Below are 26,512 nucleotides of genomic sequence, written 5' to 3' on the forward strand. Positions count from 1 at the left end.
TGCCAGCGAATGACGCGTCCATTGGCTGTCTGCGTGTGTTACTGATGTGTGGTTAACATGTTAAGCTTCGCCTGTAAGAGTGGAACGCGACAGCGTCTTGCAACGCTGCCAGGGAGTCCACAGAACGCCATCGCCAATTCGGCTGTACGCCTTGCTGGACGGTAAATTTATTTTTTGAGGAAAGGAAATGTATCTCTCTCGCATATCTGGGTGGACACCTGCACCTCGCCGTAAGGGAAAGGGGGAAGATGGGAGTGAACGAAGACGCCGTATTAGCTAGACGCGCCTTTGTTCATTCCAAACCATTCAGCTGGCATTAATTACGGAGTGGCTAGCGTGCTCGTATCGCACTCCGGAGACCCTGGTTCGATTCCCCTACTCGACCAATTTCGTTCTCGGTTTTATTGATTTATGCGGTCTAACTAGAAAGGTTAATTAGGCTATTTCATATTTATATTATTTTATTTCTATCCATCGTGTTCTGTCATTAACCTGTCAATTGTTGGAACTGTCTAGGATGTTCGACACATGTATATGAAACGAGCAACGTCTTGCTGAGTGGGGAAGTGCGTGGTGGTGGAGGGAACGCGGCTTCGTACTTATGTGTTTTTTTTCAGCAGCGTCTCCTTCCGCGGACGCTGTTGTCGCTGCGGCGCGCGTCTTTTCTTTTCTTCTGACCTCTTCATTCTCCTCTGTATTAATTAGGATAATTGATTAATTAAGCAATTAACTAAATTCAGTCCAACTTATAATAAGGGAGTAATTACTCATTGGCATCCACCCTAGCGCAGCCATACGGCTACAATGGAAAGCTATACAGCTTTCTCAGAAACTTCGTAGTTAAAGAAAAATTCGCCCTGGTCCGGGGTTCGAACCCAGGACCACCGCTACACCGGAGCAGTCGCTCTACCAATTGCGCTAACCAGGACGGCAAGCTTATGGTAGGACGAGAGCGAATTGATCAATATCTCGAAGTGGGAACTGTGTTGGTCAAATGTTTTAGGGGAATCCCCCAAGGTGGAGTAGATTTGTAGTAAGATTTGTAATAAGATTTGTAATAACACTTCGAGTTATTGATCAATTCGCTCTCGTCCTACCATAAGCTTGCCGTCCTGGTTAGCTCAATTGGTAGAGCGACTGCTCCGGTGTAGCGGTGGTCCTGGGTTCGAACCCCGGACCAGGACGAATTTTTCTTTAACTATGAAGTTTCTGAGAAAGCTGTATAGCTTTCCTTTGTAGCCGTATGGCTGCGCTCGGGTGGATGCCAATGAGTAATTACTCCCTTATTACAAATCTACTCCACCTTGGGGGATTCCCCTAAAACATTTGACTCACTTCGAGTTATTGATCAATTCGCTCTCGTCCTACCATAAGCTTGCCGTCCTGGTTAGCTCAATTGGTAGAGCGACTGCTCCGGTGTAGCGGTGGCCCTGGGTTCGAACCCCGGACCAGGACGAATTTTTCTTTAACTACGAAGTTTCTGAGAAAGCTGTATAGCTTTCCTTTGTAGCCGTATGGCTGCGCTCGGGTGGATGCCAATGAGTAATTACTCCCTTATTACAAATCTACTCCACCTTGGGGGATTCCCCTAAAACATTTGACACTTCAAGTTATTGATCAATTCGCTCTCGTCCTACCATAAGCTTGCCGTCCTGGTTAGCTCAATTGGTAGAGCGACTGCTCCGGTGTAGCGGTGGTCCTGGGTTGGAACCCCGGACCAGGACTAATTTTTATTTAACTACGAAGTTTCTGAGAAAGCTGTATAGCTTTCCTTTGTAGCCGTATGGCTGCGCTCGGGTGGATGCCAATGAGTAATTACTCCCTTATTACAAATCTACTCCACCTTGGGGGATTCCCCTAAAACATTTGACTCACTTCAAGTTATTGATCAATTCGCTCTCGTCCTACCATAAGCTTGCCGTCCTGGTTAGCTCAATTGGTAGAGCGACTGCTCCGGTGTAGCGGTGGCCCTGGGTTCGAACCCCGGACCAGGACGAATTTTTCTTTAACTACGAAGTTTCTGAGAAAGCTGTATAGCTTTCCTTTGTAGCCGTATGGCTGCGCTCGGGTGGATGCCAATGAGTAATTACTCCCTTATTACAAATCTACTCCACCTTGGGGGATTCCCCTAAAACATTTGACCAACACAGTTCCCACTTCGAGTTATTGATCAATTCGCTCTCGTCCTACCATAAGCTTGCCGTCCTGGTTAGCTCAATTGGTAGAGCGACTGCTCCGGTGTAGCGGTGGTCCTGGGTTCGAACCCCGGACCAGGACGAATTTTTCTTTAACTACGAAGTTTCTGAGAAAGCTGTATAGCTTTCCTTTGTAGCCGTATGGCTGCCCTCGGGTGGATGCCAATGAGTAATTACTCCAGCAAAGCGGAAAGTTGGGCAAGTTGGATAACGTTCATGATGTAAAAAATAGCGCACAGGGAACACACGGGACGGAAAGTAAACGACGCAGACAAGCGCTTGTCTGCGTCGTTTACTTTCCGTCCCGTGTGTTCCCTGTGCGCTATTTTTTACATCATGAAGGGAGTAATTACTCCCTTATTACAAATCTACTCCACCTTGGGGGATTCCCCTAAAACATTTGACCAACTCAGTCCAACTTAGTTGCAGCATCACTATACGATCCCTTTGATTGGTTGCATGGTTACTAGCCAAAGTACAATTGGCCCCATTTGAAATTCGCGCACTGTGACGTCACGAGCATTTAGACCAATTGAAAAGCGTGACATTGGGGGCGGAGCTGGTTACGAGGCCGACGCCGACGACGACGCGAAACCCAGGAACGGACGCCAAAGAGCTGCGCTCTAAAACGGACGCGCCGTTCTCCGACTGCAACAAAACTGCGACAATCAACATTTTAAGGCGGAAGCCTTTAATGGCTTCTTCTCCAGTCCGTCCGTCCGGCGTTACATCCAGCGCCTGCGGTGACTCACGGACGAGCTAAGCTGCCAAAATGTGACGTCATCTTCGTCGACAGGTGGAGCTGTCGGCGCGGTGGCGTCGAGCGCTGCTCCGTCGTCAGTCGGTGTGCGGCAGCTAGTGGAGGAGGATGGCTCCCAAGCGGTGCAGCCGTAACAAGCATAGGCAGTCACTGGCAGTCGAAGTAGCGCGACAAGGGCTTTCACCTAGCGCACTTCAGGCAGCCAAAGTGCCCCCATAGTTTTTTTTTTCATGCTTACCCTTGATTATTTAGCGATGAATAGTTGGACAGAACATGGAATTTCCCCGCGGCGGTGGCTCAGTGGTTGCGGCGCTCGGCTGCTGACGCGAAAGACGGAGGTTCGATACCGGCCGCGGCGGCTGAATTTCGATAAGGCGAGATTCTAGAGGCCCGTGTGCTGTGCGATGTCAGTGCACGTTAAAGAACCCCAGGTGGTCGAAATTTCCGGAGCCCTTCACTACGGCGTCCCTCATAGCCTGAGTTGCTTCGGGTCGTTAAACCCCAATAAACCATAAAGAACATGGAATTGTTAAGCCGCCATGGTGGCTCAGTGGTTATGGTGCTCCACTGCTGAGCCGAAACACGGGGGTTCGATGCCGGCCACAACGGTCTTATTTCGATGGAGGCGAAATGCTGCCGGCTTGTGTACTGTGCGATGTCAGTGCACGTTAAAGAACCCCAGGTGGTCGAAATTATCAGGAGCCCTTCACTACGGCGCCCCTCATAGCCGGAGTCGCTTTGGGAAGTTAAACCACTTGGACAATAAAAGAATTACAAGTGAAGTTTTTAACCGCGATGAAAATCTTTTTTTTTCTTCTTTTCTAACTTTAACCAGAGAGAGAGAAAAATTTATTTATAGTCATTGAACAGGAAGGCTCCCTTCTGGCGCAGGTGACTACTGACTCTTTCTGGCCTTGATCTCTTGGAACTCGGCGACCTGGTCAGCTTTCTGTGTGAGCAACTTTAGTTGACACATGTCCGATCTGCGCAGCGCTGTCTCCCACTGCTCCTCTGTGGTTATTCCGCTGAAAGGGTTCTTACTGCAGGCCCACATGATGTGGTTGAGGTTAGCTTACTCTCCGCAGCTTGTGCATTCTGCAGAGTATATAATTGACCAATAATATACATTTGCCTGTAAAAGAGGAATAAAATGACTTTATACGAATGTAGTCGAGTTTGCGTTGAACCGCATTGCAAAATATTCATTCTAATAGTTTTGTCTTTTTTGAGATAGAGACCTCTGAAGTTAAGCAAAGAAACTAACTACATATGCGGTAACTTTGAAAAATTTTAGTAAAATAATAAAAATCAAGAAGAATAACTGGGCGCCCTCTAAAATAACCAGAAATGTCTCCTAAAAAGTTTCAAGCATGTTCTTTCGACATACATTGCGTTTTTTGTAACCAGAGTTGCCAAAGGCACCAAGGTGCATGAAAAGGCCCTCATTAGAGGCTCTATATTTATTACACCATCAATATTCAGCGTGTTTTTAATGAGGCACAGGGTCGAAGAAATCGTGTCTCATCTCTTTTTCTCTGGTACCTGAGCAGGCGCGCTGTTTTAGCATCATTATATCATATCAGCTTCTCCACAGTCTGCATTGTTGTGTTTCCAATGCATATGAATGTCCATACAATGTAAAATATTTGCACAAAATATAAAGATATCAAAAAAATGTTTAACGGCTATTCAAAATCCATGGGGCCCCGTGATCTATTGGTGTTTGCGCAATAATATATCCTGATATGCGAGATATATGACGCCGAATTTTGTATTATTTAAAAGGTAAGATTTTTATAATCCATGCGTTTAGTGTTCATGGTTACGGTTCTTCTTTTTCTTTTCGATAAAAACTTCAAAACTTATCAACGAAAACTTCCCTGTTTGCAAATTTTCAAGGGGAAGAATACAGCTAAAAACAGTAAAAATAACTGAGCGCCTCGATCACAATATAAATTTTAAAGCCTCTCCTTGGAACCTATATTTTCAGTTATTCTCAAACAAAGTTAATAACAATCAGCAGTGAGCGTATGTGCGCGAGTCCACCTCTTCGTGACCAAAAAGTTTTCTACAAGCATATTTTGGGACAAAAGGATTTGCAGATACCTCTTTTCCAGTCACGAGGTAATGACATATAGAAATATAAGACAACTCTCAAATTTTGACCTGCCATCCCCTGTATGTTCTTTTCTGCGATCGCCGCTTAAATTTTACAACCCGGCGCGATAGCGCAGTCACAGTGAGGTTCGGCTCCTGAGCTAAAGGACGTGGGATCGAATCCTGGTCGCGGCAGCGGCCTTTCATGTAGACTAAATGCAAAACGACCTTGTGCTATGCGATGTCAGTGTACGTTATAGAAGCCCGGGAGGTGGAAATTATTCCGGAGCCTTCTACAAAATCATCTATCATAGCCTGCGGGCTGCTTTGGAACGTTAAACTGCATATACTATACGATGTTGCCTTACTGGCATGCATCATTACACACAGCAGTTAAGACTGCACGTTTTATAACTTCCTTATGTACATGTGTCGATTTGGAAAAGCTTCACTGGAGCAAAATCCTGGTTTGAGCTAGTTGGTAGATCTTCAAAACTTCACCAGCGCTGCGACGAGGAACAAGAACAGAGAAGGAAGGACAGGGACAAGCGCTTGTCCCCTGTCCTTCCTTCTCTGTTCTTGTTCCTCGTCGCAGCGCTGGTGAAGTTTTGAAAAAGCTTGACTGTGTCACTGAGTTTATATGGATTACAGACCTTTTTCGAGTCCGCCTTTTTGTTTACACCCCCTATACAAATACGGATTGAACAGCTTCAGCGTATCGAAAATAAATAAATAAATACCATAACATAACATAACGGTTATACCAAAATGGTCGTCCTTGTTTTATCGTCAGGAGGTGCTATTAAGTCCAGAAGAATGGCCGGAGGGGCGAGTTGGTGCATGATGAAATGAACGGCGGCGCAACAAGGACACTAACAAGAGAGGGGCACCACATGCGCACCACATGTGCGCATGTGGTGCCCCTCTCTTGTTAGTGTCCTTGTTGCGCCGCCGTTCATTTCATCGTGCTATTAAGTATCTGGTGAAAAAATTGGCTCTGGTTTAGCTCTGGTTAAACCTGGAGGATTGCGAAAGCAACATCTGCGCGTAGCCATGTATTGTTGCGTGAGCTAAACTGCCCACAGTCTCCCCGTTTCGCGAGGAGCAAGTGACGTCACTACGCACAGCTGGCGTGTCGGCGGCCCCGGTACGCTAGCTGTGCGCCGCTACTCCGCATCGGAGAGGAGATAGAGAGAGGCGATGGAGAGAGAGCGCGCGGCAGCGGCGGCGGCCCCGGCACGCTAGCTATGCGCCGCTACTGCGCATGCGCAACTGGCGAGCGCGGAGGCGGCACCTTTTAGTCACCCGCGCAGCGACGGCGGCGACACGCCAGCTGTGCGCCGTGTGACGTCACTGCTCCTCGCGCATGCGCAGTATGGCCTTGCGTCAGCTCCGCGAAATGGCTCGGCGACTAGCGTAATGTTGCTTGCGCAACAAAAGCCATGCGTCCGCAAGCTAGTCTCAGTGCACGTCCACGGCATCTCGATTACTCGTGTACTCACCCTCCCTGATCAACTGGGCGCAGAGGACCTTCGAGGACGTCTACTCGGCGCCGTCGCTCCAGGTGCCGTGGCTCATCGTGGCCGGGAACCACGACCACGACGGAAACGTGTCTGCGCAGATCGAGTACAGCAAGAGGTCCAAGCGTTGGTGAGTGATCATGTATTTCAGTTTACTATTTTGACTAGCGCTTTGCCTGAGGCATCGATATGTTAAGCTGATTTAAAGGAACGCTGAGGAGAAATTGAAGTTGGCAAAAACGCCACTCATACTGACAACACAGCTCTTCTAACGTAGAAAAGAGCAAGAACCAAAATACAGGCATCGCCGCCACAGGCCGAACTTGCAAGTACAAGCGTGATGACGTCATAGGACAAGACAGTTTGGTTTGGTTTATGGTTGGTTTGGTTTGGTTTATGGGGTTTAACGTCCCAAAGCGCCTAAGGCTATGAGAGACGCCGTAGTGGAGGGCTCCGGAAATTTCGACCACCTGGGGTTCTTTAACGTGCACTAACATCGCACAGTACACGGGCCTCTAGAATTTCTCCTCCAAAGAAATTCAACCGCCGCGGCCGGGATCGAACCCGCGTCTTTCGGGTATAGGAAAGACAGTGTTGCTAGAACCAATTGTTGTTCTAGCAACACTGGGACACGATAAACACGAATCACTGAGGCTGACAACCGAAGGTTGCGCGGTTGATACTGAAGTAAGTTTTGTTTTGAAACCAATCGTGCGCTTTTATAACACTATTTATAGGAAGACCGACAAAAGACAACCTGAATGTTGTAAGCGAAGAAAATCAATACTTGGCGGCGCCACAGGCGGCCAGATGAGCTTCGGTATATCATGGCGCTTCGCGTCTATGCGCTCTGCATGCCCGCGTGGTTTTGACGCGCGTCGATTTCCAAGCGCGGAACAGCAGATGAACTCCAAGTGCCGCTCCAAATGCTAGTTAACTTTTGAAGGAGCCTGTTAAGGTTGGTCAGATGATCGCCACGGTGATGAAAAACTATGATGGCACAATTTTCGGTGATCATAGAAGGCAGTTTGCTATGTAAAGAGCACCTTGAGTCTTCGTACGCTCGGCCGGCGGAACGTTCCCGGTGGTGCCAGACAACTTCCAACTACTTGACCCTCTGTGGGGCTGAGGTCGCTGAAGTGCAGTCCGAAGTTATTAGACACTTTTAGCATACCGTGTACCGTGTTCCCGTTACCGGTACCTGAGTTCCGGGAGCCCGCGCGCAGCCAATGCATACGCAAATCTCCTTGACGTCGCCAGATGGCGCCATGTACCCGGCAGTTACGCGCGCGCCTGCAGCATCGAGACCAATCAGCGCCTGCTCACCGGCGGTAGGCGGGCTCCCGGTACTCCGCTAACAGGAACAAGGTACACGGTATGCTAAAGGTGTCTATTTGCGAGAACTTCGTTGACTATTTCGATAACCGGATCCATTGTAATGCTTGCGAAACGCCGAACAACGTAAACGAAGCGACGGTTGCGACGGCCGCAATACCTGATATATGCCTTCAATGTGCGGCCGGCGTTAGGTTTCATTCCGGCTGCTGCTAGGCCGCACCGCTAGCCGCCAGAAACCACGGAGTCTGCGTTACATCATGTGCACGTCATGTTTCACGTCACTTAGTCCTGTTTCGTCATAAGAGAATCCCAAGTTTGAATCAGAGCGGCGGGAAAGACTTTTTCAACTTCGAATCCAAATTTCTTAGAAATAAATGCATCTTTCGCTGCCGGCCAAGTGCCAACAAAGCCATGAAATGCCGAACTATCTGATTTTGCTATAAAAAATATTAATAGAGCTCTCCTCACTGCCCCTTTAAGGACCACCGGTTATCTTTCTTACCTTCGCATTACATGCCCTGCCCAAGCCCACTTTCTCTTGATTTCGACTAGGATGTCATTAACCCGCGTTTGTTCCCTCACCCACTCCGCCCGCTTCCGATCTTTTCCCGTTACAGCTATCATCTTTCTTTCCATAGCTCGCTGCTTTGTCATTAAGCTGAACCCTCTTCGTTAAGCTCCACCTTCCTGCCGCATAGGTGAGTACCGGTAAGATACAGCTGTCGTATACTTACTTTTAGGTAATACCCTGCAAAATTGGTGTGCATTGTTTAGCAACATTGGACTGCGGCAGTCATATATACATTCCATGAGCAGTGACACGACGCAGAGGGATGTGATGCTCCATACAAATATCAAAAGAGGGAACGTTGCTCTGCATTGATGCGGACACACACGGATGGAACGGTGTGCGCGTTCAGCGGCGAATGCAACTGACGGGATTGTGTTCTTCTTCCCTAAGGCACTTTCCGTTCTACTACTACAACAAGACGTACCAGATACCGGGCCCCGGTAACTACTCCCTGGACATCCTGATGCTGGACACCGTGCTGCTGTGCGGCAACACGGACCCCGAGGACGAGGAGTCGCAGCCCATGGTCAAGAACCGCAACGAGGCCCTGTACAACCGCCAGTTCCGCTGGATCAATAAGAACCTCGCAGAATCCAAGTGAGTCTGCCTTGTTGCTCTTCCACTGCGTCCGCGAGGCATGCGTCACTTTGTAAGTGTGTCATGTTGCACTATACTAGCACTATACTTATACTGCACTATACTGCGCTATACTATACTGCACTATGCTTATACTAGTGTCCATGCGTCACTTTATGCTAGTGTCATGTTGCAATCTGCCTGTGGCGTCAGGAAATCGCGTGTTGCCAATATGTTCTCCATAAAATCCGATTCCTCGTTCTCCCCTTTGTTGTGGAGTACGTTACCGCTGTCACTTCGTTCATCTCATTTCATTTTATTGCCTTAAAGGCCCCTTGAAAGAGGTGTTACATAAGAGGTGTCAACAATTAAAAGCGCAAATTCACGATAACAGGTAAGTTTTTATATTATCAGTGAAAAGACTTGGGCAAGTGATGATGGTAACGTTGTTTGGAAGGCCGTTCCAGTCTGCGGCTGCACGAGGAAAGAAGGAATTAGAAAAAGTAACGGTTCGTGAGCGTGGACGGGCAACTTGTAGGTTATGGCTGATGCGATGAGATATGCGTGCTGGGGGAAGAATATGAGCTGCGATTTGCATAGGGCTGTGGAAGAATTTTTGAAATAAAGACAGGCTGGCAGTGCGACGGCGGAGCGATAAGGGTGTTAATCAGGATGCTGTTTTTAAGGAGGGAACGCTGATGTCATAAGAGTACGATGAACGAATGAAACGATCGAGCAGCGCGATTCTGAACAGATGGCAGTGAGACGCCAAACGTCAGAGTGTTTTTTTTTTTTTCATCTAAAGAAATGGTGTTAAGAAATATTTGACGTTTTCATTCAAAAACAGGCTCATACGGACCGCCTAATTTCGCTTGTACAAAGCTTGTTGTGATTCAGCTCCGCAGGTGGGCTCTTGTCATTACACGAATAAAAGGCATCGTAGGGAGATCCTTGGCGAGAAGAAAAAAAATGCATTTCTTCTTAAATTTACCAGGCACAAGTTCACCGTTATCTAGGTCTTTGTACCAATGTTCTTTCACGATGACGAGATGGAGGAAAGGTTCCATGAAAGCATCGCATCGGCAGTGAATAGAATAAAAACGCAGTTGAGTGTGTTGATAGGCGGCTTCCATCCGAAGGCAGGAAAAACAGAGAAAGAGAGAGAAACAGAAGGACCGAAAGGCAGGGATATCAACCAGGCGATGCCCAGCGGGCTACCCTACACGGGGGGAGGGGAACAAAGGGGGGAAAAAGGAAAAAGAGCGGCAACGAAATGAGTTTTTCAAGTGTCCACATCGACCATTATAACAAGGGGACAGAGGGCGCGCACTTAAAGCTTAAAGTCAGGAAAAAAGCAGGCAGGCGAGCGGGCTGTAGGAAACTGAGTGAACCTACGAATAACAAAGAAGAACTCACAGTAGAACTTCCAGAAAGGAATAATCGAAGAATTAGGATATCTTGTTCCCCTATCATGAGAATGGAGAATGGAAAATGGATAGGGAAGATGCCCTATAAAGATTTTGAAAATGGTCTTCAATTGACCTAGATCAGAAAGGGAATGTAAAAACATGAAAAATTACGGAGCGAATAGCTTACAATCCATTGCTTCCTAATTATTAGCAAACGTTATTGATAACTGAAGTAGAGCAAGCTTAGACATATTAAACCAAGGAATCGGCTGGTTTTCTTCATTTAGGTCCTGGAGAAGTGCGGAACATAAAAAGTTGTAGAGTTTCGCACAGAGTAGAAGTGCGAAAGAATGTGTTCAGCCTGACTGGCTCATGGTTTTGCTTTGCTGGGTCGTCGAATCGTCTGGCGACGATATTTGACTCAGGTTCAGCTCTGATCTAGAAGAATAAGAATGGGGTGGAGCGCATATGGCAGGTTCTCTCAGATCATGAATGGCAGTTTACCAATATCCCTCAAGAGAAAATTATACAACAGCTGTATCTCGCCGGTACTCACCTATGGGGCAGAAACATGGAGGCTAACAAAGAGGTTTTAGCTTAAGTTAAGGACAACGCAGCGAACTATGTAAAGAAAAAAGGTGTAACGTGAAGAGATCGTAAGCGGGCGGAGTGGGTGAGGGAACAAACGCGGGTTAATGGCATCCTAGTCGAAATCAAGGGGAAGAAATGGGCTTGGGCAGGGCATGTAATGCGAAGGCAAGATAACCGCTGGTCCTTAAGGGTAACGGAGTGGATTCCAAGAGAAGGCAAACGTAGCAGGGGGCGGCAGAAAGTTAGGTGGGCGGATGAGATTAAGAAGTTTGCGGGTATAGGGTGGGCGCAGCTGGCAAAGGACAGGGTTAATTGGAGAGACATGGGAGAGGTCTTTGCCCTTCAGTGGGCGTAGTCAGGCTGATGATGAGGATGATGAGCTCTGATCGAGGTTAGGCTGAGCTTTTCTGTTCGCGCTGCAAATGAAAGCTTATGAAGACGACGATGTGCAACGCACACCGCCAGAGTGTTGTCAGTCTAACACGAGGCGTGATCGGCTGCGGTGATAGCCTATAGTGCCCTCGTGCAGTGGCCAGCGAAGCTGATCGGTTCACGCCGCCGCGGCTTGGAAACCCAGTCGAAGCAATATTTATTTTATTTCTGCATGCACTGCTGCTATGATAGGTTCCGTCAAGGTCACCTTCAAGGTCAAGCTTTTCACAAGCTCGGTGAGCCGGCTAGACATCGTGAAGTAGTTCTTCACACTAAAAAAAAAAAAAAATATGCATCGTTTTCATAGATTCAAGAGGGCTCATACAAACATCAGCATGTCACATAAGCACTGCGTAACCAAGGTTTGGAGGAGGCATGTTTAAAAATGCTGCATTGTAACTTCAGGGGCTGCACAATCATAGTCCTCCACAGGGAAAGTGATAAATTGCCCCTCGGGTAGAGTGTCAGCTAAGGATACAAAATCTTAATATTGCTATTCACCGTGTCTTTAGAAAAGGCATTCCGGTAAGAGGATTCGGAAATGACTGGGGATCTGCGATGTGATGATATGTGGCTCTGTGATTCATGGAACGAATTCAGTAAATCAGCCGTTAAGTATCTCGGAGGACGAATTGTAGCGCAGGACCGAGGACTTACAAATATTTACAAAAATTAGCACAGTGGGACTGAGGATCCATACGAGGAAAACTCACTCTCAGCAGTCTGAGAAGAGACGAGCAGTTTACGACAGGCGGCGATGTTTTGGCAATGGTAAAGGAACGCATCTATCTAGCGCAAGTAGGGAAAGCACATCGGGACGATGAGGGGGACTTGTTAGGAGAATAAAAATGGGGGTGGAATTTATTGGGAGGATAATCAAAAAGTTGCAAGACAACCACAACTGGTGATGAACGTCATTTTTCCATCCCTGCAGAAAGAAGGATATCATTGCCGCACTCTGTGAGTACCCGCTTAAAGGGCACGAACTTGGAGGCTAACGAAAGGCATGAAGTTAAAAACACTGACAGGACAACGCAGCTAGTGAGGAAAAGAAAAAAAATGGTAAGGGTACAGTTAAGACACAGGAAAAAAGCAGAATTGGTCGAGGAACAAACGGGAGTTGATGATATGCTAGCAAAGATAATTGGTTTATCCGGATTTAACGTCTCAAAGCGACTCACGCTATGATGGACACCGCAGTGAAGGGCTCCAGAAATTTCGACCACCTGGGGTTATTCAACGTGCACTGACATCGCACAGTACACGCTCCTCTAGAATTTCGCCTCCATCGAAATTCAGCCGCCGCGGCCTGGATCGAACCCGCGTCTTCCGGGCCAGCAGCCGAGTGCCGTAACCACTCAGCCACCGCGGCGGGTCGTTATTTTTTGTTCGTGTGTTTTGGCTATTGTAATATTTGTATGATGTATTCTATTCAAGGCTGTACTACCTTTCCGAAATGTAGCGCTTCCAGTATGGTTAGTGAGTCATTACATAATAAACTGTTCTTCGTGTCTTGATTGCCGCGTCTTGTTTCTCTTGTACAACTCCACTTCTGACACTGCGCACTCCTTTTGAATCTTCGTATAAGATGTAGTATGTTTTGCCTATTTTAATTCCGGCGCAAGGTCTCTTAATACAGGATATGACGTCCGTGCAGCGTTGTACGGAGAAAAAAAGGGCTAGTTGCGAAAGCTTGCGGGGTATTCACGCAGGCTTGCCTCCACTGTTAAACCGTAGGGCCCGGTACGTGCTGGTGGCCGGCCACTACCCCATCTACTCGGCCTGCTCGCATGGCACAACCAAGTGCCTCGAGAGGGACCTGGACCCACTGCTTCGCAAGTACCGAGTCAACGCCTACCTCGCTGGACACGACCACGATCTGCAGGTAGGGCTCGCTTCATTTTAGCGAAGAAATCAGAAGCAGTTAGGGCGATAGTGAACAAATCGCCCTATCAGACGCCCACAGGCACTTGAAGTTCATCGTGCATTTAAAATCCACCACCCAATGGCCTAGGACGTACTGATTCTATTTGCGATTACCTTAGTAAATACCTTGTAGGCAACGAATAGTAAGCTGATCGGTATGTAATTTTTCAAGTCATTAACGTCTCCTTTCTTACGAATTAAGATAATGTTAGCGTTCTTCCAAGTTTCTGGCACGCTCGAAGTCATAAGCCATACCCAGTCCTTTGCCAGCTGCAGCCACCGTATCCCTGCCTCTTAATCTCATCCGCCCACCTAACTTTCTTCAGCCCCCTGCTACGCTTTCCTTCTCTAGGAATCCACTCCGTTACCCTTAAGGTCCAGCGGTTATCATGCCTTCGCATTACATGCCCTGCCCAATCCCATTTCTTCCTCCTGATTTCAACTAGGATGTCATTAATTCGTGTTTGTTCCCTCGCCCACTCTGCACGCTTCCGATCTCTTAACCTTACACCTATATCATTTTTCTTTCCATACCTCGCTACGTTGTTCTTAACTTAAGCTGAACCCTTTTCGTTAGCCTCCACAGATGCTCCGATGAAAACCCCATACTTCTGAACACAAAAACTGCCCTCAGGCTCCACGAAATATATTAGGTTGGGGCAACCTAAAAAGGTTGAAAAATAATAAGCCTCGACAGTGAAAGATAAGTACACAGCAAAGAGCTCCAAAAACCTTCACATTAACCATTTTGTCTTGCTTATATTTCCAACGGTATATTTCCAACGAGCCTTCAATGCGCGAAGGTTTGCGTTCTCCACAAGAAAGGTGACAAAAACAATTTAGCAAATTATAGGCTAGTTTCTATATTACCGGTTTTCTCTTAGATATTTGAAAGCGCCATTCATTCCCGCTTACTTTCATTTACAGATAAACACAACATAATAACTAAATGTCAATATGGATTCAGAAAAAACTGTTCCACCGAGACTGCTCTACTTCATCAAAAAGAGTTCATTCTTGAAAAACTCGAAGAAAAGCAATATGTACTGGGTATTTTTGTAGATTTTACAAAGGCGTTTGATTCTCTTAGCCGTAGTATTTTACTTCAAAAATTAGAATTTTATGGTGGCGTTGCCTTGAAACTAATTGAATCGTACCTTGCTAATCGCACGCAGTCTGTATCAATTAATAATAATTCCTCTTCACTAAATGCTACTATGTTTGGAGTTCCCCAGGGTAGTATTTTGGGTCCATATCTTTTCAATAGTTATATAAATGATATTGTCAACATTGATAATGACACGAAATTCATAATTTATGCAGATGACACCAACCTCTTCTTTGAGGGTAGTGATTACGAAATGCTTGTTAATCACGCGAACAGTACTTTAAGCAAACTTGATTACCGGTGTTCCTGCAATGGTTTGGTACATAATACACAAAAAACTGAAGCAATCGTTTTCTGAGCTAAAGGCAGAGACATTGCATCTACTTATTTCCAGCATATAAATGGTCGACCTATTGAAATTGTCGGGGAATTTAAAACGTTAGGCGTTATTTTTTCAGAATGTATGCTATGGGACTGTCACACGAATCATATTACAACGAACCTAGCTCGCACTATAGGAATATTATATAGAAATCGAGACTTACTTCCTGTTAGCACAAGACTGCTAACTTATCATTCATTGTTTTTATCGCGCATAAACTACTGTTTTTTAGTTTGGGGCAACAGAACATCAACAAATATTAGGAAACTGGCAGGAATGCAGAATAAAGTAAACAAGATTATTACAATTTCACCCCCAGACTACTCAGCAGATATCTTACTCTAGAGATTGAATCTAATTAGCATAGAGAACATGTATAACTATCGCCTTTGCAAAAATTAAGAGATGAAAAGAAACAAAACAATAACCTGCTAATTACTCTGGCAAACTTGCGAAGAAGTAAGCATTATTATAAAACTAGACATCCTCAGTACTGGGCAGTGCAACGTAGCCGCACTAATTATGGAGACCAAATGCTGCGACACACATTGCTGATTATCTTAAATTACTTTTTCGAAGAGGGCATTGACGTGACACGTATTGCGAGCACAAAGCGCTGAAATTTATTCCTTTAGTATGCATCCAAAAGTAATCCACAGAAAGTTCGTGTAAGCAGTTGTTCTAATAACTAATGTAATATGTGTTCAACACCTTTTACGAAAGAACTTTTCCTAATTAGATTTTTTTCCCCTTAAAATCATCCGTTCTACGTTTATTTCTTCATCGCCAATGTTCTGTGTGATCAATATTTCATGTCATGTTGAACAGGACTGTCTATGCAACATTGCATGTAACAACGTTTGATGAAAGTTGTGCATAATGAATTGTATGTATATGCACTCTGTGCGCTCTGCTGTTCCCATTGTAACCACGGGGGCGGGAGCTTGTCAAGCTGCTGTTCAGCAGCTTTTTTCTCTCACCTCCCCGTGTTTTGTAAAACAAAAACATGAAATAAACTGCATTTGTATTTCTATTATAACCAAGAACAGCCAACGCCCGAACACCGCTGCTGGCGGCTTAGATCCCGGGCCCGAAGCAGGAAGACTTATCATGAAATCCCGTGGACGCCGGGCCATGCGGGACTGGAGGGGAACGATAGGGCGAACGCCTTAGCTCGAGCCTTAACCAACTGATGCTGGAGGGACAAAACCAGAGCGAGAGAGAGAGAAACGACTTTACTGCCAAGGAATCGTCCGATCAATCCCCACCTTTTACTTTCGTGCCCCTGCCAGCTAATTACGGCGAACGCCTCGAGATCCAGCGGCTTAACTGAAGGATTGATCCTAGCTCTCATAAAAAGCTCAGCGCAGAAGACGCCTAGCTCTTAAATTTATCGAAACAAACACATTCCCAAACCTACAGAGAGGCAGCAAGATGTACCCACTAATACATCGTGGCATCTGCCCTTGGTGCGCCGACGCACGTCCCACACTCTTCCACGTCTCGTGGGGGTGCGGGTGCAAACCCAGAACCTAAAGACACCTAGCACACGTCATTTGAGCGGTAGAAAGTACAGCTGTCCGGCGATAGCCTGGCAGGAAAAGTAGCGCTCGTTCAGCCAGTTCGTGAGGCAGCCATGCCTGAGCAGTCCTGGATTGCGGAAGCCACCCACTAGACCACTCGAACGAAATCAATAATCTCGTTGGTTCCAAGAAATGTTTCTCCTCCTCCTCTTAAGACTGGCTGTCGCCACGCGCATCTCCATTTCTGGTCTCTGCCGCTTTCGTGGACAAGAATAGCTTAAGCACACCGTTAAACGATGCCTGATGCTGGGAACCTCGCGATTGTTTATGCCATACCTTTCATATTTTCCCCTTCTGGAAAATATTTCTGCAAGTTCTCGAGTTCCCACCCAGCTAGACGATTGTCTGTGCAATTTCTAGCGGGCCCTCATGTATTCACACCCTGACTCAACGTTGTTTTCAGGGCCTAACTCTATTGAAAAATAAGTATAGGTTTGAATCGGTTCCGGAATTTTTATTATGGGACGTTTGGATAGGTTTTATGCAGGATTAACGTCCCAAAGCGAATCAGGTATGAGAGACGCCATACTGGATAAGTTCGACCGCCTGATGTTCTTTAACATGCGCTGACACCACCCAGTACACGAGCTTCTAGCATTTGCCTCCATCGAAATGCGACCGCCGCTGTCGGGATCGAACCCGCGTCTTTCGCATTTCGGTGGCGGCGAAATGCTAGAGGGTCGTGAACTGTGCGATGTCAGTGAGAACACCAGGCAGACAAAATTATCTAGTACGGCGTCCCTCATAGCCTGAGTCGCCTTCGGATGTTAATCTCATATAAAACCGAGCCAAGCGTTCGATAATCCTATTTCCAGAACGCATTAAAACTTCTATTTATTTTTCAATATGGCAGTCGCATTTTTTTTTACCCATTGTTGTCAGCTGTTATGTAAACGATTACGCATATTTAGGCCCTTTCAAGTAGTCACGCATTTAAAACACGCAAATGAAAATACATCCTCACTGGAGCCAGGCCAGAGCCAGCGAAAATTGCAGACGTGGTCGTCTTCATACAGTTAATAAATGCTACCTAGAAGGAAGGCTGGCGACACCATCTATGCGAGTTAAAAAGACCATTCGCCGTGGGAATGCCGGGAAGGCAGCGTTATTTTACCTAACTTGGCTAGTGTTAGCCCTAAACATAGCTATACGACTGCAGGAACGCAAATTTTCTTTAAAAAAATGTTGCAAAAAACGTTTTTTTTACAGTAAGTATGTCATGTAATAAAATATGCTTACTGTGAATTGCAATAAATGAGTAGAAAAGGCGCAAACTAGAAGTGCTTTCTCTTCATGTCGCCGAATATAGCTACTCGTCGAAAACATATATTTTGTCTTTAACAGGCACACTTTTCAGAGCAAATATTCTTTTTTAAAAATCATTAGCGTTTATTGTCACGGCTTGACGTACAGGCCGGCGGCGAGAACGGGTGAAGACAGGGAGCACAGAAAAACAGGGCGGTCCACCAGCAGCAACGTCGTCGTCGGCGCGCGGCAAAACACTCCTCGTCTTTATCTTCCACTCGCGACACTACCTCCCCCTATAAAGAAGTATCGTCCCGATGCTAGCACGAAAACAAAGGCACAGGGCGGAAAGCCGCACACGCGCACAAAAACTCCTGCTGGCCAGTGTAGAAGGAGGTGGGAAAATCAGTTCGGGGCAGACGATCATCGCGCGTTATACGGCTTAAGCCGCACTACGTGCACAATGTCAGGGCGGGGTGAACGACGTGATGACGGTCGTGTTCCTTCCGGCAGCACCTCGTAGTTAAGTTCTCCGATGCGGCGAAGAACTGTATACGGGCCAAAGTACCGCTTTATGAGTTTGTCGGAGAGACCTCGACGGCGTACTGGCGTCCACACCCAGACCTTGTCTCCAGGGTAAAAATGTACGTCGCGTTGACGGAGATCGTACCGACGAGCGTCGGCATGCTGTTGGTGTTGGATGCGGAGTCTCGCGAGTTGCCGAGCTTCTTCCGCGCGCTCGCATACTATTCGGGCACCATCGTCTACGTCGACAGGCGGCTCGTGCGGTAGCATAGCGTCAAGCATCGTGGTGACCTGTCTGCCGTGGACCAGCTGGAAAGGCGTCATACCGGTCGTCTCCTGGACAGCGGTATTATAAGCGAATGTAACGTAGGGCAGTACCGAGTCCCAACTGCGATGGGCGACATCCACGTACATGGCGATCATGTCGGCCATGGTCTTGTTCAGCCGCTCCGTCAGCCCATTCGTTTGCGGATGGTACGCAGTAGTTCGGCGGTGGCTGATGCAGCTGAGACGGAGGATCTCCTGTGTGAGCTTGGCCAGAAACGCGGCACCCCGGTCAGTGATCAAAACGGCAGGGGTACCGTGACGGAGCACAATGCACTCGATAAAAAATTTGGCTGCCTCAACAGCTGTCGCAGACGGAAGTGCTCGGGACTCCGCGTATCGCGTTAGGTAGTCCGTCGCTATAATAATGTACCTGTTGCCCGACTGCGACGTCGGAAATGGACCAAGAAAATCCATTCCGACGGTGTGGAACGGAACAAGCGGTGGTTCGAGTGGTTGGAGAAGACCAGCTGGTCGTATGGGTGGTGTTTTGCGCCTTTGACACTCTCGACAAGTTCTGACGTAGTGACGCACGTACTTAGGAAGTGTCGGCCAGTAGTACCGTTCTCGAATACGTGAAAGCGTCCGGCTGTAGCCAAGGTGACCAGCTGTAGGATCGTCGTGGCAAGCTTGGGCGACCTCGGAGCGCAGGTCCTCCGGCACAACAAGGAGCCACGACCTCGGGCTGCTGTCGAAGTTCTGCTTGTACAATACGCCGTGCATTATCTTGAACGTCGGCAGCATGCGCTGGAAAACGCGAGGCACCGCAGCTTCGTGGCCTTCCAAGTGCGCCATCAGCTGACCAATCTGAGGATCACTGCGTTGCCGAGCAGCCATATCTGCAGTGTCCAATGCCCCAAGAAAGCCGTCCTCTTCGTCATTTTCGCCTCCCGGTGCCGGCTCCACAGGGGCTCGAGACAAGCAGTCAGCATCATGATGTTTGCGGCCGGACTTGTAGGTGATGGTGACGTCGTACTCCTGTAGCCGAAGGCTCCACCGAGCAAGGCGGCCTGCGGGATCCTTAATATTGGCGAGCCAGCACAGCGAATGGTGGTCGGTGACGACACGAAAAGGGCGACCGTACAGATAGGGCCGGAATTTGGTGATGGCCCAGATGACAGCGAGGCACTCTTTTTCAGTTGTCGAGTAATTTCCCTCCGCCTGCGAAAGAGCTCGGCTGGCATACGCAATAACCCTCTCAGCGCCATCCTGGAATTGCACAAGCACTGCTCCTAGTCCTTTGTTGCTGGCGTCCGTGTGGAGCTCAGTGTCGGCGTCTTGATCAAAATGGCCTAGTATGGGGGATGTTGCAAGGGCGTCTTTTAATTGGCGGAATGCTGATTGTTGCTCCTCGTTCCACTCAAAGGCAACGCTATCCTTCGTAAGGCGGTAAAGTGGCGCCGCGATCTGGGCAAAGTTTCGAACGAAACGCCTGAAGTATGCGCAAAGACCGAGAAAGCTTCTGACGGTCTTCTTGTCCGACGGTGGAGGGAAGGATGCAACGGCAGCCGTTTTCTCGGGATCTGGCTTCACACCCACTTGGCTGACGATATGGCCAAGGAACTTCAGTTCACTGTATGCGAAGCGGCACTTCGAAGGCTTGAGCGTAAGTCCGGCGTTCAGAAGAGCTTGAAGAACTGCTTCAAGACGCACCAGATGGTCTCTGAAAGTGCTTGAGAAGATGACGACGTCATCCAGATACACGAGACATGTCTGCCACTTCAGGCCGGCTAGCACAGTATCCATGACTCGTTGAAATGTCGCGGGCGCTGTACACAGGCCAAACGGCATCACCTTAAACTCGTACAGGCCATCCGGGGTTATAAATGCGGTCTTCTCGCGGTCGCGCTCATCCACTTCAATTTGCCAGTATCCACTCTTCAAGTCGATGGACGAAAAATAGCGGGCATGACGAAGACGGTCGAGGGTGTTGTCGATGCGTGGGAGTGGATACACGTCCTTCTTGGTCACCTTATTGAGTCGCCGGTAGTCAACGCAAAATCGAAGGGTCCCGTCTTTTTTCTTGACCAGCACTACAGGTGCGGACCACGGACTGTTGGATGGCTGGATGACGTCGTCGCGTATCATTTCGCGCACTTGCTCCTGGATGCTTTCCCTTTCCTTCAAGGAAACGCGGTACGGCGGTTGGCGAATCGGGTGCATTGCGGTGTCGACAATAATTCGATGCTTGGCGACTGGCGTCTGTCGAACTCGAGATGTCGTCGCAAAACAGTCGTTGTACCGATGCAAAAGGGAGAGCAGTTCGCGTGTTTGGGAAGGCTCAAGTTTGGGATCGATATCCAGGGGCAACGTTGTAGGGTCTCGTGACCCGGGCGGGGCCGCCTCCTTAGGCAGCGCAACTGCTTCACGAACGTCGCTAAGCTCTTCCATTTGGGCTATTACTGACCCTTTCGTCAAGTGCTGCGGCTCGTTCCTGAAGTTGGTCACGAAGATGTTGGCTCGCCCTCGTTGAACATTTGCGACCCCTCGCGCAACACCAATGCCGCGCGTAAGTAACATCTGGACATTGCCTTCCAGAACGCCTTCTCCACATGCTGTTGTATCGGCTCGGACCGGCAGGAAAACTGTCGACAACGGCGGCAAGTGGACATGGTCGGCATCAATTTTCATCGCAAAGCCTGTGGCCCGGGGCGGTACTGGCGATGAAGAACGTGCGCGGAGGGTCAACCTGTTCTGCCCTATGTCGATTACGGCGCCATATTCACGGAGAAAGTCCATGCCCAGAATAACATCTTTAGAGCAATTCTCCAATATCACGAAAGTGGCGGGGGACGTCTCACCGTGGATCTCGACGCGGGCAGTGCACTTGCCAACAGGGTTTACGATGTGGCCGCCCGCGGTACGTATGGGCGGTCCGTCCCACTGGGTGGTAACCTTGCGAAGACGCCGAGAGAAACTGCCACTGAAGACCGAGTAATCAGCGCCGGTGTCCACAAGCGCCGTTACGTCGCGCCCGTCGATCAGAATGTTCACATTGCTAGAGGTTACAAAACGGTTTGCGTTTCCAAGGATACCATCGGTCGAGCTGGGACACACTAACGTAGACGGAGGTTCTTTGCTTCGTGCGACTCCGGCAACGCCACCTCCAGGCGTCGCCGTACTCAGTTTTCCCGAAGTGGCGAAAGGCTCTCACGGCGAGACCCGCGAGAAGGGGATGGTGGGCGGCGAGGTGGCGGTGACCGAGAGGTGCGAGGAGCAGCTGTAACCGGTGAGGGAGAACGTCGAAGGTAGTCTTGTATGTCGCGGGGCTGCTCACCGTAGCGGGGGCACGGATCGGCCCGGTGAAAACCCCTTAGGCCGAGTTCGCGGTATGGACAGGAGCGATACATGTGATCAGGCTCACCGCAGTGAAAACACAGTGGGCGCCGGTCCGCAGTCCTCCAGATGTCGGTCTTCCTGCGTCTCGGCGGTCCCAGGCGTGCATCAGACGAGTGCAGGAACTCACGGCGTCGAAGGCCGGAATCGGGAGCGCTATGGTCCTGGCGATGGGCGGGAGGAGGACGACGAACTGCGGCGGCGTAGCTCAGAGCTGGTGGGTCGGCTGCAGCTACAATTGGGACGTCTTCTGGCGCCAGCGCGTGTCGCAGTTCTTCGCGAACGGCCGACGCGATGGAGACAGAGGCGGGCTGCTCAGGAGTAGGGAAGAGCTTTTTCAGCTCCTCGCGGATGACGTCGCGAATTATTTCTCAAACATCGGCGAGACCAACTCCGCCCAGGTCAGACGAGGCAAGACTTGAGACGACAGGAAGGGCTCTCAGTCTCTGAAAGTGACTGGTTCTTGTCGCCAATGCCTGCTCGATGTTGGTAGCTTCGGCGACGAATCCGGCCACTGTGGTCGGAGGATTGCGGATGAGGCCTCCAAAGATGTCATTCCGGACACCCCTCATCAACGCCCGTACCTTTTTCTCCTCAGTAGCCCGCGGGTCGGCGCGGGCACTCAGACGCAGCACGTCTTCGACGAAGCTCCTGACGCTTTCGGTAGGTCCCTGGATGCGAGCGTGGAGCAGATCTTCAGCTTGCTGTCGCCGATGCTGGTTCGCGAACGTGCGTACCAGTTCGCTCTTGCACGTCTCCCATGATGTTAATGAAGCCTCATGGTTCTCAAACCAATACTTTGCCGTGGCTTCCAGGGAGAAGTACAGGTTTTGCAGGCATTGGTCTGGAGTCCACCCGTTATGTCGCGCTACTCTTTCATAGTTTTGGACCCAGTCTTCAACATCGTCAAGGCCATCGCCACGGAACGGCACGACAGATCTTGGAGTGAGAGGCACGTAGACGATCCTCGATGCAATCGCGGGGTCGGTTTGTTGTGACTGGGACGCCATGGTGACGTTGGCTGTCCTAGATGTCCGCGATCCCTCGGGCAAGAGTCCGAATTCCGGCGCTTGGCCTTGCTGGCGTCGGCTAGCGCGAGTCTCAGTTTCCGCCGAGGGCTCCTCCAAGAAAACTCGACGGCCAGGACTTAGGACGGGGCTCGAACTACGAGGCGGGGTGCGCTGCATGAGATGCGTTACCCAGCACCTGCACCAAATGTCGCGGCTTGACGTACAGGCCGGCGGCGAGAACGGGTGAAGACAGGGAGCACAGAAAAACAGGGCGGTCCACCAGCAGCAACGTCGTCGTCGGCGCGCGGCAAAACACTCCTCGTCTTTATCTTCCACTCGCGACATTATAACAGTACACTATAGAAGCTTCTGTTTTCGTATTATGAAAAATAGAAACGTTTCATTAGTCTATTCTGCTACTAAAACCCCCGTAAATTTTCTCAGCGCTGCATTTCCCCCATCCCCCACTCATTTTAGCCTTTTTTTTTCGCCTATGCGATTCCCACACCGCACCTGTAAAAACAAAAACAAGAAGAATGTTGGTTTATTCTTGAAAAAAAATTGATGTACGCTGTTGCGGCTCTATAATAGGAAGCGGAACTTATTGCTAACAAAGAGTCGCACGTCTTCGCCACCGCACGTAATATGGCACTAATTGTAGGCACAGTTCACACGATTAAACACACCCTTTCACGTCAGCCTACTTTTTCAACCTTTTCACTGTCCTCAAATGATTATAAACTATGGCGATAATAAAAAGTGCTTTTTTTTTTACAGTGCCTCTGCGGCCGGGCGCAGGTTCACATGCATGGGTTAGAAGTTTTGACAAATGCCAATCGTTCGCAGTTGCTGACTTTGCTGAAGCTTTTGTGTTGTATATCATATGAAATTATTTCAAATTGCCGCGATTTTTCGTCTGAGTGTATTGCTTTTTTTTTCCGAGAAAACAAATGTTCTTTACGAACCAGATCCTCGCAGTCCTCTTTGCACTCGTATTTTTACGCAGATATTAGAGTGAACGAAACGAGTGACCATTCGTTTTTATTAAAGCAGAAAAATGACTACGATAAGTTTGACCGCAGGCTTTCATTTTTTTTTACCGGTGGCGTATAACACTCCCGAAAAATAACTATAAAGAATGTTTACTACAATCGAATCGGAGCGAAAGCACGGTTATGTGCTGCTTAGAAGACGACGGTGAGCAGGCAGTGCCGCGGGACGGAGCAGATGGAAGTTGATGAAGACGACGCTCTCCAAAGCACAGCGCGAGAGTGTGGTGCAGTTTAACACAAGCGGCGATAGCCTAGTGGTCTCGCTGAGCGGCCCTTAAAGGCGATCTGTTCATGCAGCCGCGGGTTCGACTCCCAGTCACAGCTATTGATGCAATTTCTTTTTCTCCTTTTCATGGTTTGACCTCTAACGCAGCTCAAGGTCAAACTTACATGGTCCTCGATTGAAGCCCGAGGTCCCGTAGTGGAGCCTTCGCTTAAATATTTCTGGCTACGCCGCTGAGCAATGGTGCAATCGGAGAGTCAGCGGCAGGCGAATGGCAGCGCCGGGAAAATCTCCGTCGAGAACTCGCGATTTCGTGTCGGGCCGCATATCAAGTGACTTTTCCGCGCGCACGAACCAACCGAAGGTGTCGCGCAGTCCGTTCATCTCCCTCCGCATCCTTTATAAAAAATGGTCTATAGACAGTCTATAGACTTCTTATTCATTCTACTGACTTCCTATACATATTGCTTTTTGTCTATTCATTCTCTATAGACCGTCTACAGACAAAGGTTTACTGAAAGTTGGTTGGTTTATGGGGCTTAACGTCCCAAAGCGACTAAGGCTATGACGCCGTAGTGGAGGGCTCCGGAAATTTCGACCACCTGGAGTTCTTTAACGTGCACTGACATCGCACAGTAAACGGGCCTCTAGAATTTCTCCTCCAAAGAAATTCAACCGCCGCGACCGGGATCGAACCCGCGTCTTTCGGGTCAGCAGCCGAGGAGCATAACCACTGAGCCGCCGTGTCGGCCAGTTTACTAAAAGTGTATGGCCATTAATCTATAGATTGTCTCTTGACTGTCTATGGCATTTGTATTGCCCATAGACTGTTCTCGGGGATTTCTGTATAACAGTCTATAGACTTTACAGACAGAAGTCTATAGACACTCTATAGACTGTCTAAAACGTTTTTGTAAGGGATAACGCCCGCGCGAACGTGTTTCTCGCAGCACATCCGTCCAGAGCGGCTCGGCTGGAACGTGGAGTACTTCATCAGCGGCTGCACCAACTTCATCAATCCGTCGCTTATCCACCGGCGTTCCCTGCCACGCAACTCACTCAAGTTCGCCTGGGCATCGGTGTTCAGCTACGGGGGCTTTGCGTACATGGAGGTCGCCGAAGATTCCATGGCCATCACCTTTTACGACTCGGGTGCCAAGGTCCTCCACGAGAACGTCATGAAGCCCCGGCCGCCATAGCGATGCCTCAACTACATGTAGTGGCAGCTTTAGGAAACTGCTAGGCCGCTGACAACTCGTTTAGCGCTACGCCCTGCTTAATCTAGTTTATACAGGGTGTACCACTAAAGACTATACACAATTTTTAAAAGTAGGCTTTGTGAGTTAGCGCTTTTTTGCGCATAGCATTGTCAGTGGTGAAGTACAGTCTTTGTCAAAAGTAACAAGGCTGCACATTTTTCTTCTCTCTTTGTCAAAAGTAACAAGGCTGTACGTTTTTCTTCTCAATTGAATATTAAAGCTGTTATGCCAGCCCTCAAGCTCTTAATCTCTGTATGGTAAGAAGAACCCCTGTTCTCACCTTCAAAGAACTTTAGGGAAGCCGTGAGGGCTCTGTTATTCGAAGGAGAAGTAAACCATGGAGCCTGGCTACTTTTGACGAAGACCGTACATCACATTACAGCTAAGACGTGGTAACTAGCAGGCTGGTTGACTAATATTGAATGGCTGACTTTTTAACTATAACTGTTAAGCTCCCTTATTCTTGGAAGGCGTGTAGCCCACCGTAAATAATATCTATATCAGTTTTTAGAATTTCGAAAACGCAATTACCCTCGGTGCGGCGACCCAACAAATTTTGGCTATTTCCACGAGTCACGTGCGCTGCAGAGGTTGCTTTGCCTGTAAGCTTCTCGAAAGCGCATGTATTTTGGCGCGGTGTAGCCAAAATTTGTTTTGCCACAGCGCCGAGGGTAACCGCGTTCTTGAGTTCCAAAAGCCGATATGGATATTACTTACGGTGGTCTACATGCCTCTCAAAAATTAAGGAGCCTAACGGTAACAGTTAAGGTAACTATTTAATATTAGTTATCCGGGCTGCTAGTTAGTATGCCTTAGTTGTATTCCATTGTACTTCACCGCTGGCAATGCTATGGCGAAAAAAGCGATCTTTTAACTCGGAAAGCCTATTTTTAAAAATTGTGTAAAGTCTTAGATGAAACGCCCTACGTATACTTAGCTTATTAAGCAGGTCTCAGCACACATGCACGCACGTAGCTATTTCAGTCATGAACCGCACCGAAATTGCCCACACGTTGCTAATATGCGCATTAAAAAATTGACATCTTGAAG

The 26,512-nt window shown here is 48.4% G+C and overlaps 1 protein-coding gene across 1 annotated transcript in view; it reads left to right on the plus strand.

Moving 5' to 3' along the window:
• The window catches only part of LOC149367227 (tartrate-resistant acid phosphatase type 5-like), a 30,397-nt gene extending 4,995 nt beyond the window's left edge, over positions 1-25,402 (plus strand). Inside the window, exons 3-6 of the mRNA XM_089573364.1 lie at positions 6,578-6,702; positions 8,872-9,078; positions 13,227-13,374; positions 25,154-25,402. Coding sequence (XP_089429490.1) covers positions 6,578-6,702; positions 8,872-9,078; positions 13,227-13,374; positions 25,154-25,402 — 729 coding nt within the window. The remainder of the gene's footprint in view (positions 1-6,577; positions 6,703-8,871; positions 9,079-13,226; positions 13,375-25,153) is intronic.
• The last annotated feature ends 1,110 nt before the right edge of the window (positions 25,403-26,512 follow it).

This window comes from Amblyomma mixtum, chromosome 1 (assembly GCF_055824585.1).
Source record: "Amblyomma mixtum isolate Tamu chromosome 1, ASM5582458v1, whole genome shotgun sequence".
NCBI classification, from domain to species: Eukaryota; Metazoa; Arthropoda; class Arachnida; order Ixodida; family Ixodidae; genus Amblyomma; species Amblyomma mixtum.